The sequence below is a fragment of the Bombus affinis genome, chromosome 7 (genome assembly GCF_024516045.1).
Source record: "Bombus affinis isolate iyBomAffi1 chromosome 7, iyBomAffi1.2, whole genome shotgun sequence".
Taxonomy (NCBI): domain Eukaryota; kingdom Metazoa; phylum Arthropoda; class Insecta; order Hymenoptera; family Apidae; genus Bombus; species Bombus affinis.
This window is the reverse complement of record NC_066350.1, coordinates 567,152-583,614: the sequence shown is the minus strand read 5'-3', so window position 1 is coordinate 583,614 and position 16,463 is coordinate 567,152. Positions and strand designations below refer to the sequence as shown.

At 35.9% G+C, this 16,463-nt stretch overlaps 1 protein-coding gene across 1 annotated transcript in view; it reads left to right on the top strand.

Moving 5' to 3' along the window:
• Positions 1-16,463, top strand: part of LOC126918340 (pleckstrin homology-like domain family B member 1) — a 59,203-nt gene that overhangs the window by 12,967 nt on the left and 29,773 nt on the right. The window contains exon 2 of the mRNA XM_050726127.1: positions 13,146-13,277. Coding sequence (XP_050582084.1) covers positions 13,148-13,277 — 130 coding nt within the window. The 5' untranslated portion in view covers positions 13,146-13,147. The remainder of the gene's footprint in view (positions 1-13,145; positions 13,278-16,463) is intronic.

Here is a 16,463-nt window from a genome sequence, read left to right as displayed (position 1 = left end):
AGTGTATATAGTTTCATTGGTGAACCACGTAACAATTCGCGGAAATGAAGCCGCTAAAGTTTGGTGATAATATATTACGACAGATAATATATTACGTTGGTGAACTCTTGTTGGTTTCTGTTATACTTCGTGTGGTTAGGTAAAAGATTACATTTACCGTAGATTAATAGGAATTTCAAAGTAATATTCACAGTGGACAGTTAGCTTCTTTTAGCGATGCGGCATTGATGATACAATCAGGAAAAGAATAACAAATTATTGAAAATAGTTCTACTATATCTCGCAATTTTTTTTTTTTTTTTTTTATTAAATAACATATTTTGAGTAAAATTGGGATGTTATTGGCATGCGGATTTATGGTAGTACACTCTTATGTCAGTTTTACGTAAAGCGGCAACGTCAGATAAAGTCGAAAAGCAAGTTTGAGCGAGTCATTTCTACTAGAAAGTTAAGATGCTCGTTTGGTACGTTTACGAGCTCGTTAGGTGGATTCATCTGTTGATAAGACTTGTCCAAATACAGTTGGCTCGAACGACCTACAAGGTCGCATTCCTCGGTGTTTTAACGTTTTTGATATTCCTTTCAGACATGGTCTATAACGAGTTGTAAAGACCACATTTGTTGTTGCATCCGTTTGGTTTGATAAAAAAAATTTATAAAGCCTAATTAATATCTTTTGAATTTATTACACAGACATACGTTAAGGAATTTTATCGGAAGATGAGCGAAAAATATTTTATTTTACGCTTGAATTAGAACATAATTTCTATGCTCCCATTTTTCATAATACATGCGTGAGATTATACGTGTTATGAGAAGACTCGTGGTACGCAAAGGTACGCAAATATTTGCTTGCACGAGCACGATATCAGCCCCTTCCAAACAAGCCGTAGAAACAATTCGCACGATTTGCACGCTAACGCGTGTCTCGGTTTTATCGCTGTGAGTGTCATATTATCCTATGGAATATTTCTCAAATACCGTTTTGAGTTTAAAAGATGGCTCTGGAAGAATGGATAGTGTCACTTTTAATTCTTCGATTACGAAAGTGAACAGTATGTAAATTGTTATGTAAATTTTGTATGCGTAGAGTTGTTTCGTGTATTCATCGAATGCTCGTAGAATGTAAATACTACAAGATGGTTTTCAATTGAACACTTTTCTTTTCGCGCGAATCACGACGGATTAATTTGGGACATCGGACAGATTGGTAAACAATGTATGACGACAAAGAGAACAGAGGACAGTCGCCAAAACTTTCGCCCATGTCTTTTCGTCACAAGCCGCTTATTAAATAGCTACGCTGGTTGTTTTATCAGTTTCTCGAAGAGCAATCGAACCAAACGAACTTTGACTTTTCTCGTCGTGATGAAAAAACGATTTTTAGAAAAATCGCTCCAAAACATCTATAGATATATGATTCAAGAATGTATTTATATACGTTGCATTATTGCAACGTATGTATATATTTTATTCATCTTCGTGCATAAGTAAGTCCGTAAAGATCTGTTATCTTCAACTCCGTATTAGCGATTTATCGTTGCGAATCGTTGCGCGACTTTCATTTTCAATAATCGTAATCGATTCATCCGTGATCGGTGGAGGATTAATCGAACGGTAATTTCTTCGATTCCGATCACGGATGAAAAGTCACGACAATCGACGGAACGTAGCAAGACGATCACGTATAGATTAATAGATCGCTCGCGTAGGTATATACCGTCACACCAGGTTACCACGTAACACCGAGTCATTGGATATTCATTAAGTATCACGAAGGCCGATAATGATAATCCGTTGGAAGAATGTTGTGGTCGTAGACACCACAGTTATGCAAGACAACTAACCACATGACAATTTGTTCTCTGTTGATCACCCGTTACTGTCAGTATCGGTGATATGTTCTTGGCATAAGATGATCACGGAAGCGACGGAGCTCCGTAAAAGTATGTCTACTGTTAGATTCGATGCTAGAAAAATAACATAGTCCATGTCTTTATGCTCTAAACTCAGGATGTCTGGAGCTGACTCGTGCATTTATTATCTCCGTATTCGATAATTTTGATCTGGTGTCTTTCGCACGACGCAGCCTGAACTTTACGGCCCGCTTTATTAATTATTCGTTTTATATCCGCGTGAAAGATGACGCATGAGCCCCAACACACACACAGAGTAATATAGACCAAAGTTGTACATCAAAAATATACAATGTGCACGTAACTAACAGCGAAGCTCTAGTGCATCGTGCTCGCGGAAGTCGTGAGGTCACGCACGCTGCGCAAGAATTTTATTTGAACTTCGAGAAGAAGAAAGTGGAAGACATTAAAATAGGAATGTGTATGTGGCAAAATTTTAAAAAAGCTTGAAAGGAATCTACTTCTTCCGATAACAGTAAAAAGTATGTGGTAACTATATTTTTGAAACTTCAAATAATAGATAATATAAGGAGATAAAATATACGTGATTTGTTACTTCTAACGTTGAGAAATATGTATAAAGACGATAATTTCTACTTCTGGTGCACCTTCTATGTTAGGACCGATGTAATATATCTTCGATTTTAACTTGTATCGTTAAATGAAATCAGTTATGTATTGTGAAAAGCATCAAATAAGGGATATATAATGCATGGGATAAATATAGTTCGATTTTTACAACAGAAATATTACGAATCTTCTACTTCAAAACTATATGCGGAGATTTTAAGGTCTTGCTTATACAGAGTGCGGGTATACAAGTGACGACAAGGCGGAAGAAAACAAATCAAGCTTATAAGCTTATATGAAATAAGCCATACAGCAACTGGGCGGCGACGCTGAGAATCGGAGCGATAACCGATTTTTGTCACACTGCTTTCGTTATTATATTTGTTATTTTAAAAGATATTCAAGCGGCAAATACATAGATAGTAACGATGAATACGGAGAATTATTTTGATATCGAGTCTTCAATAACTGTGGTGCAATGTAGATCGATTTTATGGGAAGATAAACATAAAAATTATAAAATTATGTCTACGACAGGGAAAGTATGGAAAAAAGGAAATAGCGGCGACATGATTTTGTCGCCCGTCTGTATGTTCATATGCCACTCAATGTTGCTGCCGCAGATTCCAATTTTACCGCTTTCCGTATAATCACGGTCTAATACAAGCGCCGCTCCACGGCAAGATTCTCCATTCCGACGTCGTAAAATTTGAAACTCCCACTTTCCTTCCTCTTGTTCAGACAGCTTATTTCATCACGAAGTAAAAGCTACAGCGTGGTGTTACCGGCACAGTTATGAGAGCAGACAGTAAAAGCTAGTTCAATCTACCGAAAGATTGTTAACATAGCTAGCCGACAGAGCAAGAAGTATTTCCGAGGAAGTTTTCTTGTCACGAAACATTTTCTAATCCCTGCTCGTATTGATTTTGTTTGCTAAAATCTTTTAGTCTTACACAGAAAATAACCGCCAAAAATAATATAATTTCTCAAAATTATCCGTATTATAGAAAATTAATAAACGATTCGAAGTAATTATTACAAAAAATTTCAACCAAGCAAATGTATAATAAAATTCACGATACTTTCTTCATCTATCATACACACATGTATCTGCTTGTACCGTTCCCCTCGAATTCGCTTCTCGAACGACCAAATAAACTACTCTTAAATTGACCGAAATCATCGATTAAGTTGTTGCTAGCGACACGTTGTTTACCATCATTAAATTTTCCAAGAAAATATAGTCGCGTAACGTGTCTAATTGGCACAGTTTTTGATACGACTGATACACACCAGTCACTGGGTCAACGTTCGTTTCTTATTAGCGACAATTAACACTCGTACATTAAAAACATTTATCTGTGACGTCGCTATCATTATAGGCGGAACAATCGTACGTACAGCAATTTCTTCGACGAGACTGCGCCAAAGATCGTCGAGTCAGAATTCGAGAAAATTAGTAATATCCACATTTCGCAATTATTCATAATAACATTGGATAATCCATTTCGTAAGCAATTGTTACTTATGAAACGACCAATAATAGTCGAACATCATAGCTTGTTAGCCTATATAGCCATAATTTATACTTTATTCGCGTTCCTAATCTAGCATTCACATTTTCCTTCAACTTTTTGTAACTACTATATCCCGTAATTAGCAGCCGCGTTATCGATAATTAATTATCCATGTAACAAGGACACGAAGGAACTGAATTTCCGCAACGCGTTCTTCGCAGAAATTGGCAGTGGAAAGGAAAGTAAATTTTTCGTTGAAAGATATCGCTGACCCAACGTGAAAGTCTCTAATAAGAGATATTCGAACTATAGTCGAATGATATTAAATGATTTACCAACGTGGAATAATGATCATGGTATCTTTTATGAGCGATTGATCCTGTAGGATATTGTGTAAAATTATCTGATTGCTCTTTTATATTTCCCAAGCAAATTCCAAGATTTTTCTAGGAATTCCTCATACTTTAACAAAATTTTTTAAAATGGCAGGTTCTTCCATTTGATCAAAAATGACGATCTCACTGCAAGACTAACGAAGAATCAAGATGCAATACAGTTTCTGGAAGTTTACAACTAAACTATTTAATTGTAATCCAAGGAGATGAAATGATGAAATACTAGGCAGAAAAGTACGATCCGAATGACATTTCCTTCCGCGTGCGAGCAAAATGCGAGCTCATACGAACTTTCGTATGGATAAATCAGCGTTAAGATGAAGTCAAGGCATTTAATTATTATTTGTCGAATACACCATTCTGCCCCAAATATCGTTAAATTTGTTAAATCCATCCTGATGACCGTTGCTACGACACCGTAGTTATTTGTACTTGGATTAAAGATCAAAATACTTTGTCAGTTATATCGTTTGTTCCTACGCAAATCGATCAATACAGAATGCGCTTAAACGTTTCACCTAAAATACAGCAACATCCACTGAAACGAAACAATGATCTATTAACGCTCTTATTTCACAAGGAAAGTCTATCTCCTACATCACACCGTGACAATCAGTCACAACCCTTTTCTTTCACCGCATTCCTCGCATGTAGCTCCAAATTTAACTCCTCTGAAACACGTTTTCGTTCGACTCACCACCAGTCTCGGTAACGTCAAACACGTAAAATCATCGATCCCGAAGAAGAAATCCGTTGGCGATTCGAGTCGCGCGATTTACGCGAAATTACAGCAAAGCGTGTCGTTAAGGCTCATTAGGTGGTAAAAAGTAAAAAGCGTCGGGCAGCGTGCGAATGCGTGCGACGCGTCGCAAGCGGAATATCTACAGGGCGCAAAAACTGCAGGAACGCGGCCGTCCTTAAACCAAGCTCGTTCGTGTAGCGATCCATCCGGTATTTCTGGTAATTTCTCCAGAACAATATAAAGGGCAGGCAAAAAGGCCCGGCGGCCACTTGCACCGTGCACGGCTCTGCCTCTCTGACAGATACGAGTTTATTTACAGAAACGATTTTACTGCGACGCACGACGACGAGACCGCGTCAGGTATAGGTCGCATGGCCGCCCGCGTCCGGTTCTCCGCATATAGAACATCCGCTCCGCGACGCAGCGCGCACACACGTGCTCCCACACAACAAGATGCGCTTTCATGCGCTCGTTGCTCACGCGCGCACGTTCTACCTACTTTCAATACGTTTGCCATATCGCAGCGACGACTTTGCTCGGCGTGCTGCTAATATTGCTAGTATCGCCGCTTGTGATTGAACTGCGGATGTTTAGGCCTTTAATATATATCAACTTACAGAAATAAGAAATGAATATGTTTACGAATATACGTGTAATAAATGAATATCAATAAAGACAGAGATAAGCTACAATTAACTTGTTAATTGCGAAGTTTAGCTTAAAAAATCTCTTATGGGTGCGCAGATAAAATCAAGCAATGAGAAGCATACACATTGAACGCAGGGCAAATGCTTTATAAATTTTATTATTTTATTATAAATTTTACAAAATTCACAAAATTTTTTTATTAAAATTTTATTATAAATTTTACAAAAAAAGTAAAGCAAAACGTGGAAGGATTACATTTTTATTCGATAAAAACTTAACAATTCGTTGTTGAAAAAATTCAATAATTTTCCAAAAATAATAAAATTCGTAAACAAGGAAAAGCAAAGAAAAAAATTTAAGAAATTCAGTTGATTTTAGTGTGGTATTTTTCAAAGCAAGGTACCACACAAAGTGGCATTTCAGAGGTCGAGCACCAGTAACATGACCCCTTACGGATTCCATTTTTTGAGCAGACGGCACATGTCCGAAGTGAATTTGCTTTTGATGGCATAGCTGGTATAAGACGCAAAACAATTCGAGGAACAGCCGATATGCGCATCAAAAAGAATAATCATATAATCAAATCTTTTTTTATAAAATTATAGTAGGTTTACTGGAATTATAAAGAAATCATACCACTAAATATCATTTATATTACTTTGTATTAAAATTTTGAGTTTTTATAGTAAATTGTGATTTTTTATTTCATCAGGGGTATATACATATCAATGCCGCCAAAATAAAGTTTTGGTTTGACATGTATATTCGTCGAACGCAATTAACTGGTTAAGGCCGTAACTTCAAATTGCCATCCTGTTTTGTATTTCTTGAAAATCAAAATAACCAAACTATTGATTTAGATTCAGCGAAGGATGTGCTTACTCGTGGAAAGGTGTGTCGAGTGCAGAATTAAACGTGATTTTGATTTGGATTTTGAGAGTGTAGATTTTGGATGTGCACGAAGTCTACGTGTATTTGGGAAATATTCACATCATTTGACTCTACAATCTCGGGACAAAGTACGATATCTTTTTAAAAGTAATCTGTAATGTGGATAAAGTAAATAATTTACACGTATATCAATCATTTTATTAATTATATTCACGCTTTAATCTTGCCTTTCAAATACTTACACCATATTATACGTACAACATGTTTTATATATTCTATAAATCTAATGCATTTAAACGCAGACTGCATCATGGCAATCAAGCATGTAGCGTATGGAAGATTCGTCAGATGTAATCAATTCTGCTGAATATGGCAACCACCTAATAAGGAATTCATTGGACGTTGTCATTGACGAAGACGTTGCTATATCGAGATATTCCACCTTGATAGTACTTTCGATTACTTTTTCAGCAATTCGCGTAATAGAATATACAAAGACCGTCAAATGATGATTTTTATGAGAATTATTTTTAACATTCGTGACAGCGTTGGCTTTTTATACTCAATTTTCCTTATTTAAAAATGATTCTTTACGTCGTATACCACAGGTGAAGTTACCAACTCTATAATTTAAATTCCGTTTTCACTTTATGTGCCCTTTAATTCTAATATTATTTAAAATTAGTATAATTATTGTTACAAGTCGTTCTTAATGAAATTCGTTTTGATACAGATCTGTTCTTCAGATTATTTTTTATCTTATTGTTAAATATTCCTCTTTGTTTCATAATTTGGTTAATTTACATAACACTTAACTAATCTTGTTGCTTTCATGCTAATTCTCCGTGGTTAATATTCATTTCGCCTGTAATTTCTATCGATTCTTTATTTTCTATCGATAAAGAGGTTTTTTTTTTGGTTAATGATGATATCAAGTTCAAATCCGAACATCAACTTGAAAATATCGATCAATTCGATACGCAGGCATTGTTCGGTTAAAAACTACGGAAATAAATATATATTTCGTTTAACGTGTTTGCTGAGTACATAGTACTTTCAACCGCAATGTTCAGACGCAATTTAAAAATATATTTATACAACGAGTAATAGAAATTTATTAATCATCGAAACTCTTAAAAATAATATTTCAATCTCGTCGAGTGCAGATTTCAATGCTTCAAAGGGTTTTAACCTACGATAAATAATTATGTACTACTAAATATCATCGTACCACCTCTACACGCCATAAATCATCCTCGAAAAAGAAACACCAATTAACTTCCAAATCTCTTCCAATTGACTAAACAAAATATCAACGTTATCTTCAAGCCTATCGTTACTGTGGAAATTCCATCGCTACATAAAATCAATCGATCTCACAAAAGCTCCACAAGGTCGATAAAAATGCTAACAACATCGAGCTTTATTGTGTTGGAATGTAACGGTCGATTTCCGGTCCGCGGTACTCGAGAACTGAGAGCTTGACGACGATAACGAAAGCAAGAACTCTGTTATATCAAGACCAAGAGTGGTATTATTTCATCGCGTAACACTTGTTTCGTGCGAACATTTCATGAGAGCAAGCAAAGCTACGGTGCAAACGGCGTCTGCTGGGTTTCTTCTTCTTCGACTAGCGGTTGGTTACCGAAGTCTCCTTTCGCTGGACCAGCTCGCTGCTCGCTTTTTGCTGCAGCCGTCTCCTTTTGCAGCTGAACGTGGAAGGCGGCTGAAAGTGTCGCGCCTACGCGTTGTTGCCCCTCGATTAAATGTAAAACGTGAACCCGCATCAGCCTCACCACGATGAATCGCTTTTTTTTCAGCTTCCCAGCGTTCGTTCTAAGAAAGGCACGAAGGTCGAATTATGGCTAATTAGCATGCCATGTGTTGAATGTGTGGTATTTATGGTGACGTGAAGTATTTTATGTTTAGATGTGGTGTCAATATGCGTATCTTTCGAAGTTAGGAAAGGCGAATTCATCCATAATTAATATATCCATAATATAAATACTCATCCAAAGTGCCAGAACGAAGATAACAATGTTAAACTGACTATTGTTTCGTGAGGAGAATATTCTCCAAACATTTGCCAAGATTGCTTGTAGAATTATCTGTTTGGCAAACTACTTTCTCTCGTAAACGACATTATTAAGCGTGTTAACACCAGACTATGCTCATAGAGGCAACCTAGATTTAAGCGTATAACTACATCATTATCTGCGAAAACTTAATTCATTTAAACTTAAGGTGCAATTCAAGAAAGTGACCGATGGAATTCCTTAATTATTTGATATTACACTACTGTCATGATGATTCAAGGTTAATTTATAATTTATTTATCAATTCACAAAATGTTTTCAACTATCCTTTTATAAAATTCGATACGAAGTAGTATAAATTATATAGAGTATAACATCTCGTTGGTATCGTTCAATCTATATTACAATCAGTTTATTATCCTTCTTGTTTCTGTGCAATAAAATTTTCTTTGGCTTTTTTAATAGATTGTAAGAATTTTCGAATGCCATTGAAAGCATTTTACTATTTATATAATAAGCATTATACTTTTACTATTACGATAAAAGAGATAAGATTGAAATAAAAAGAAATATAAAAAAGAAAATTGAAATATTCGTGAGCAAATACATTATTTTATAATACATAGAATTACGCAAGTCCACAACATTATTTCATACAAATGAACAGGTGTTTTATGCAAGAAGAAAAAGGTATTATTTAATTATCAACCTTCGAGGTTTGAAAATGTTGAAATATAACCGTCTTCGAAGAAGGGTCGCACTCGCACAGAAGAAGGCCAAATTCGCATGACGGAATAATTTTGTCCTCGACTAAAGTCACCTGCAAACGAGCAGGTGTATCCTTCGCGTATAGGAATTTGAAAAGTTTAACATTAAACCGAAGTTATACGGTATCTGTTCTGTACTAGATCCTGATAATAATTAAGACAGGAAATTGCGGCTCGTAAAGTAAGTGCTTTACGATTATGATAGTTAGTATGTTTCTCGAACTCTCGCTGTTTAAGAATTAATTAACTAATTAATTGTTCGACTATCAAAAGACAAAAACCATATGTTTAACATATAAAGATCATTAAAAGATTTTGGATGACAATTTCTAGCGTAGAACCAATAAAGACACGATTGTTTATTATTGCATCAAAAGAATTACGCGTTTCATATGCTACTAATTATACATTCCTTCGCGATGAATGTGCCTTAAAGCTCAGAGCAATTTTGTTTTTCTTTGACGATTTATGAGCGTATTTTTTTAACGCAACAGCACATGTAATAAGCTGATGTTGTTTGACGCAGTCGAATTTTTCTGGCTCCCCTTCTCCTCCTCTTGTTACTCGTAATCGAAAAAGAACGCGCATACCCGATTTCGTGGAAGACTTTTTTGATACGGATAACTATTCCTAGCGGTCTTGTTCTGTGTCACGTTTCAGTTGCTGTTATTTACAGATAGAACTCCCGCGAGTTCGTATTTCTAATGTCGAAAGTGTTCGTTAAATCGCGCGAAACACGATAGTCAAGCTTTAGAATTAATCGCGTGTCTCTTGATTAATTTGACGAATTATTTTCCAAGATCTATTCCCTTTTCCGTGAAGAAATTTTGGTTTGGGTTCGTATTAAAGTAAATTCGGAGGTAGCTCTTAACTCTTGATTCGTTCGTTTACATGAAAAAAGAGGTCAGCCAAGTTTAAAAGAGTTCTTTTCCGAATTCCGTCTATTCGGAAATAGTAAGGAATTAACTCAGACGATTAAAAATAGTACACTGTTGACTCTACGCAGAAAAACGTTTTAATGGAATGCACAGCTGTGTTTCCGACTTCCCTCTGAATTTCTCGTTGTTTACACGTTTATACATGAAAAGGCGAATTGTATAAAAGTTAGAGAAAATTTACTCTATCTACTATTATAGTTTTTCTTGAATTTGATTGGGTTACTTGTCACGTGAACGTATAAAAGACTACTTTTTCGTGCGGTACAAAAAATATAAAACAGTATATTTATCAAATATAATATATTAATATATAGATCGAATAAAGACATAGAAAATCTGACATCGATACACATATAAACATTTAATTTGTAAGAAGATCAGTACTACGTAGATTAAATTATTATGGATAGAAAATAAGAGCGATGACTTTATGACATTGGAAACGTATACAGCTCGGTAAATCAGTTTCTGAGAATTGTCAAAAAAATAGTACGAAGCGTAGTTCTCATTGGACGTTGTAAATTGCGAATGGAATATAACGACCAACGACGACGTGAATTCTCATCGTGAGGAAGACTCGATGGAAACTGTCGTTCCAGTTGTCGACAAACTGCTACCGTTTATAGGGTTGTTCATCCCGTGCGAACGATCTTAACGAGTTGAAACAACTTTAATTAAGCGCATTACGCTAGGCCGTCCCATTGAACTTTGCCTGTCGTTGTCGTACTCTGACACGAGGAAATAATGCCTTTCAGCTCGAATTAGTACCGACTTACTGTTGAAGCACGTGTCCTATATACATATATCTATAAAAGAAATTTTTCACTTTTGACGAATCTAGAGAAAAATTCATTTAATTTTTTATTTATATTCTATATTGAAATATTTCGTGTACTTCTCTTCGCCTTTTTGGACGTATGTATTATATCAAGAAATCGACGACGATCGTCAATTTGTTATATAATGATGCAACTATAGATTTAAGCTGGTTGAATTACGATCCTTGAATTTTATTGAGCGGTAATTTAAATTCCGATTAATTCGGTTATCTTTGTGAACATAAAACTTGGCAGCTTTGCGTTGAAACAAATTTCTCTAATCATAATCGTCGGCAAGTAAGATGGGAAGTCGTTTTATTCATGGTTTGTTTCCATTAATCTCGCCTGAAAATCCTTATAAATATGAGCATTACTCTACGATGACAAAGCAACATAATGTAACGTTTTTTGAAACAGATACGTCATATATATTTGTCTTATTTATTGAAAAATTAATATACTTATATGTATAGTATGTACTGGCAACAGATTAATCTAAATATGACTGAAATATTAAAATAAGCGAATCTGTTATCCAGAAATGTAAAATTTTGAATATGTACATATATTAATAGTATGGCTAATTACTTCTTAAAATTTTAATGTTTCAAACATTTCGCCGATCTAGCTTTCAAGTATATATCAGGAAAGCCTACAAGATAAAAACCCCTCTTGAAAAATTTCAAGTACCCCGTGCTTCTAAACGAATGTGTTAATCCTATTTAATTGCATTTATGGGGCGTTGTACATTATTATTTACAGAAACTACATATATATCCTTACATTACGCACGAATTATTATTGAACGTAGTACACAATTTTTCTCTTTCCATTTCAAATCTCCCCCCTCTTCATTTTCTAACACATGCTCAGCCTGTAACTATTAACCACATGACCCAACACATTCATTTAAAAAGTTTCTATCCACTTTTAACTAACGTAATTACATAATTTTTAATTCTTCTATAGTGTATACCTTTCCATTTAAAATAAAAGATAGAAAAGAACTTTAGTCGTAAAGCAGAAAATGGCTATACCGTGAAATATCAACGTCAGATTACACAGGATCGTTTGTTGTCAGGACGTGGAAATTATGCAGACATCAGGATCACATTAAAAAGAAAAAGATCCTTTTTTCACGTTCGTAGCACACGTTGCACCTCCTCCGCGAGGTGTATACCCACTAATTTTTCATGACCCGTGACTCCGGGACGAGCAGAATGGGAAGAAAAAAGAAAAAGAAGAAGAAGAAGGAGAAGAAGAAGGGGACGTACAGAAAAAGAATTCCGACCATCCCGCGGCGACCGGTTTCCTCTCGTTCTTGCGTCTCTTCTTCATTTATTTTTCTCATCTCGCGCCGGTAAATCGATCTCATCCCCGTGTCTTCGATGAAATCGAATTCGTCGTACCGATTGTCACTGCATTTTTTAGCCTTGAACGACTCTCGTAGAACATTTAGATCAATAAAACATTTAGTACGAAGAATTTGGAAATTTTATAATTTTTGTTACATGTCACGAGAATGATCTTTTTCTAATACAATTGATGGTTTCAATTTAATTTATTAATCTAATTATCCTTATTTTCTATACAATTTTAATTATTGTACGCATATCTCGCGTAATAAACCCATTGTCATCCCCACTATTTATACAAAAAAAGAGAGAAACAATTCTTTGGTTTATAATTTTCCCTTATTCATCTTTGAACATCGATAAAATCGTTTTTAATCTTTTAATGTCCTCTGGAAAAGGTGTGTTTAAAATAAATGCGTCGAAGCACCTGTTGAATGAAATTAATTTACTCGATGTTGAACTTCTACAAAATGAGTTATAACATCATGAAAAGCGTAACGCAATAGAAATAATTAATTTTAACGGAAATTTTTCTGTATTTTTTCGATGCAGGCATGGCAACCGCCGGTCTTGAGGTGCGCGAAGCTGGACGAGCATTGCGAGTGCAAACGGAAGCGCCGCATCTCGTTTCCATGGGAAGCGGACGTTTGTCAACGGCGGTGACCCTACATCCTTTACCCGAAGGTAAGACTATATACGCTTACCGGATGTAATAGCGAATTAAAGATGCTAACGGTGGTGTACCTGACTGCGGTAAATGGCGTCTATCCCTGTTCGAACTCGTAAAGGTGGCTTAAAGGTGACTCAAACTAATTTCGATGTGATCTAATGGATGGTTGAGTGTAGGTGGGATTTTGAATCTGACTTTCTGGGGGAAAATAATACTGTACGAAGTTTTCAGGGTAACACGGTTAAGGGTTGATGTTATGAAATTCTTGAGAAACTTATTGTTACTGCGGGACTCTGTATGGAAAAGAATGAATATATCTTATTGAATTTTTGGAAATTTGAAATTAAAAATGTGCTTCCTAACTTTATGAAATTTGACCGCATTCAAACCGATATTGACTTACTCTATAGCTCTTTCCGAATCAATTTTCTCTTTCAGAATAAATTTTCATTACTCTAAAGCGAGAAACGGGTAACTATCCACATCGATAAAACATAATATAACGAAACACATTCATAATGTAACACATTCATTTACCGAGCATGAAAAAGAAAAGGTGGGTTTCTTTAGAAAATAAGTTAAACGTATAATTTTTTACTTCGCTTGTATCTTGAAGGCAATTAAGACAATGAGCGTTTGCTAGATAACGCTGTATCCATAACAGGCAATGATTCATCAATTTTAATCCGTGATTCGAACATGGTAGTAATTCTGTCTGATAAAGCTTAATAATGCTATATAACTACGATGCAACGCGCTAGAAGTTCCACTTTGTGTGTTACGCAAATGACGGTGAGGAGAATATCTCTAGGAAATCAAGTCTAGTCAATTTCTTTGAAGCGATTTTCTTGGAATTTTGTCGTCTCTACATTTCCTCGTTGTCTATAATGGACTACATTAAGAAGTCGAAGGTATTCTGAGCGTACATACTCTTAGTAATTAGGAAATTCGAGGAAGAATTATTACGATGTGTACTATTCCGTACCTTTATTTATACATTATTCGTATAATTCATAAGCCCATTTAAAAAGTTTTTTAAACATTAAGGACCATTAACAGTTATTCGTTCTATGGTGCTACATACATTAATTTTCATTTATTTAACGCATCATCGCGAGTTTTATTAAAATAATTGATAAGCCTAATTTTTTCTTGTTTCTGTTCAAACCTTCTATCTTCCGATGCAGCGCGATTCCATTAAATCGTATGTAATTATAAACACGCCTTTCGGACAAAATTTATAACATTTAGGTAATCTGTCAAACAAGGGGAAACCGAGATTCATCGATAACGGAGCCACGAGCGGCGGCACGATACGCAATTAGATGGTAGTCGCGCAATTAACTCGATAAAATTCATCTATCCGTAACATCATCCAGCTGATGGATCTATTTAGCACTGAAATAACCGGGACATACCGGGATTTCTCGCGTGCTAAAGGACGACGGAGAATTTTTAGAAATACATCGAAGACGCGACAGGAAGCTGAGAGGTCCTCGACGTGCATCGGTGTCGAAACCGGAAAAGAGCCGACCGAACACAAATATTTGCATTCACCGCATCGAACAGATCGAACGGGCCGAACCGTTGGTCCAATAATAATAAAGAATCGCGATTAGTAAAAGCAAGGTTCCTCGCGGAGGAAGCTAAAATTTCGTAATCGGTTTTTGTAATTTCTCGAGCGGTCCCGATACGATCGGTTTTCCGCGGAATGAATTCGAAGGAGAATAGGGTGATGTGTAACGATCATAACGTCGATGGAACGAGATAACAATGACGCCGCGTCTATAGTATTCGTGTTTTCCGCGGAGCGTGAGACTGTTCCTGTGCGATGGATTGCACATGCATAATTCCATAGTTTGGATTTCTAAAGAATTGGTTTGCTTGGATAGTAACAGGATACAAAGCGACGAATTTGTTGTACATACATATATTATAAACATTTAGCAAATCGAATTGCCAAACTTATAATTTAATTAGAGCCAATTAATGGACACGAAAAGTAACTTATTGGAGCGTCTAAGTAAATTAAATTCTACGTACCTCGAAACAAAAGTTCAATTATCTATAAATACAATCGTGTTGCATTTTCAGTTCGACCTACTATCTAAATTCTGTCCCATTGAAAAAATCGTGCCGATCAAATATTTAACCGGTTTCTTCGAAGCTTCGCCAGTCGGATTCGACGACGGTCGATATATCGATGTGGACACTACGATCCAAGATACTCCTTCTTTCTTTATTCGCCTCTCGTGAAGCTCTTCGTCATTTCTATGCGTGCATTTTATGTCCGTGTACGTGCGTCCAATAAAATGACACTGTGTAAAAACGGTTGATAACCGCGCCGGAAAAAATGTAACGCGGTGAGAAGCGTTTCTCTGTATGGCAATTCGCCAACCGGAAACTTCTTTAGATCGATAAGAAAGCAATCTCGAGATAACAATAAATTAATAGGAAGAAACAAAGGAATATATCGATGAATTTACTTGACTTGTATTATTTTTCCTGTTTCTGCTTTGACGTAGAAAACATGGAATTCGTGGCAATGGTGCAATTTGGAATTCTTCGACTCGTGTGCGGTCCGCGTTCCTTGCATATATCTGTTGCTCGTTGTGTTTATTCGTTTTATCGCTACTGCGAGATTCTTGTAGAGCCGTAAGTTGTATCGTATTTGACGTTGAAATACCAAGGTATACTTTTGAGAGTTATAGGTTGGAATTTGATATTTCTTTTCAACGAGGATTCGATTGCTTCTAGAATTTTCTTTTTTTGGGGTTTTGTTTAATGCTGATTTCTTTGCAATCTTTTTCTGGAAATAGTAAAAGTTCTATTTCTTGCCGTAATTAAATAGTAGTTGCAGTTAAACGTAAACAACTTAACTACATTGTGTTCAGAAATCATCAACGTAAATCACGTAAGTATTTACATGTCACGTTTTGTACGCGGTTTCTTCGCGCAGCGAAGATTTCAGCAAACGTGTCAGAAATAAACGTTGCGCGAAGTAACGTTTACCCAGAATCGAGGAAATTTTACTTTGCGTTTGCCAACACATTCGAACTTTTACGAAAGCACACGAATCTAAATAGCGCGCTAATTCTACGACATCTACTGCATTTATAGACTTTACCAACTAGAACTTACTTCCTCTATCACCTAATTACGCAATCCTTAATGTTTCTTTCTTAAAACCTCCTCGTTCC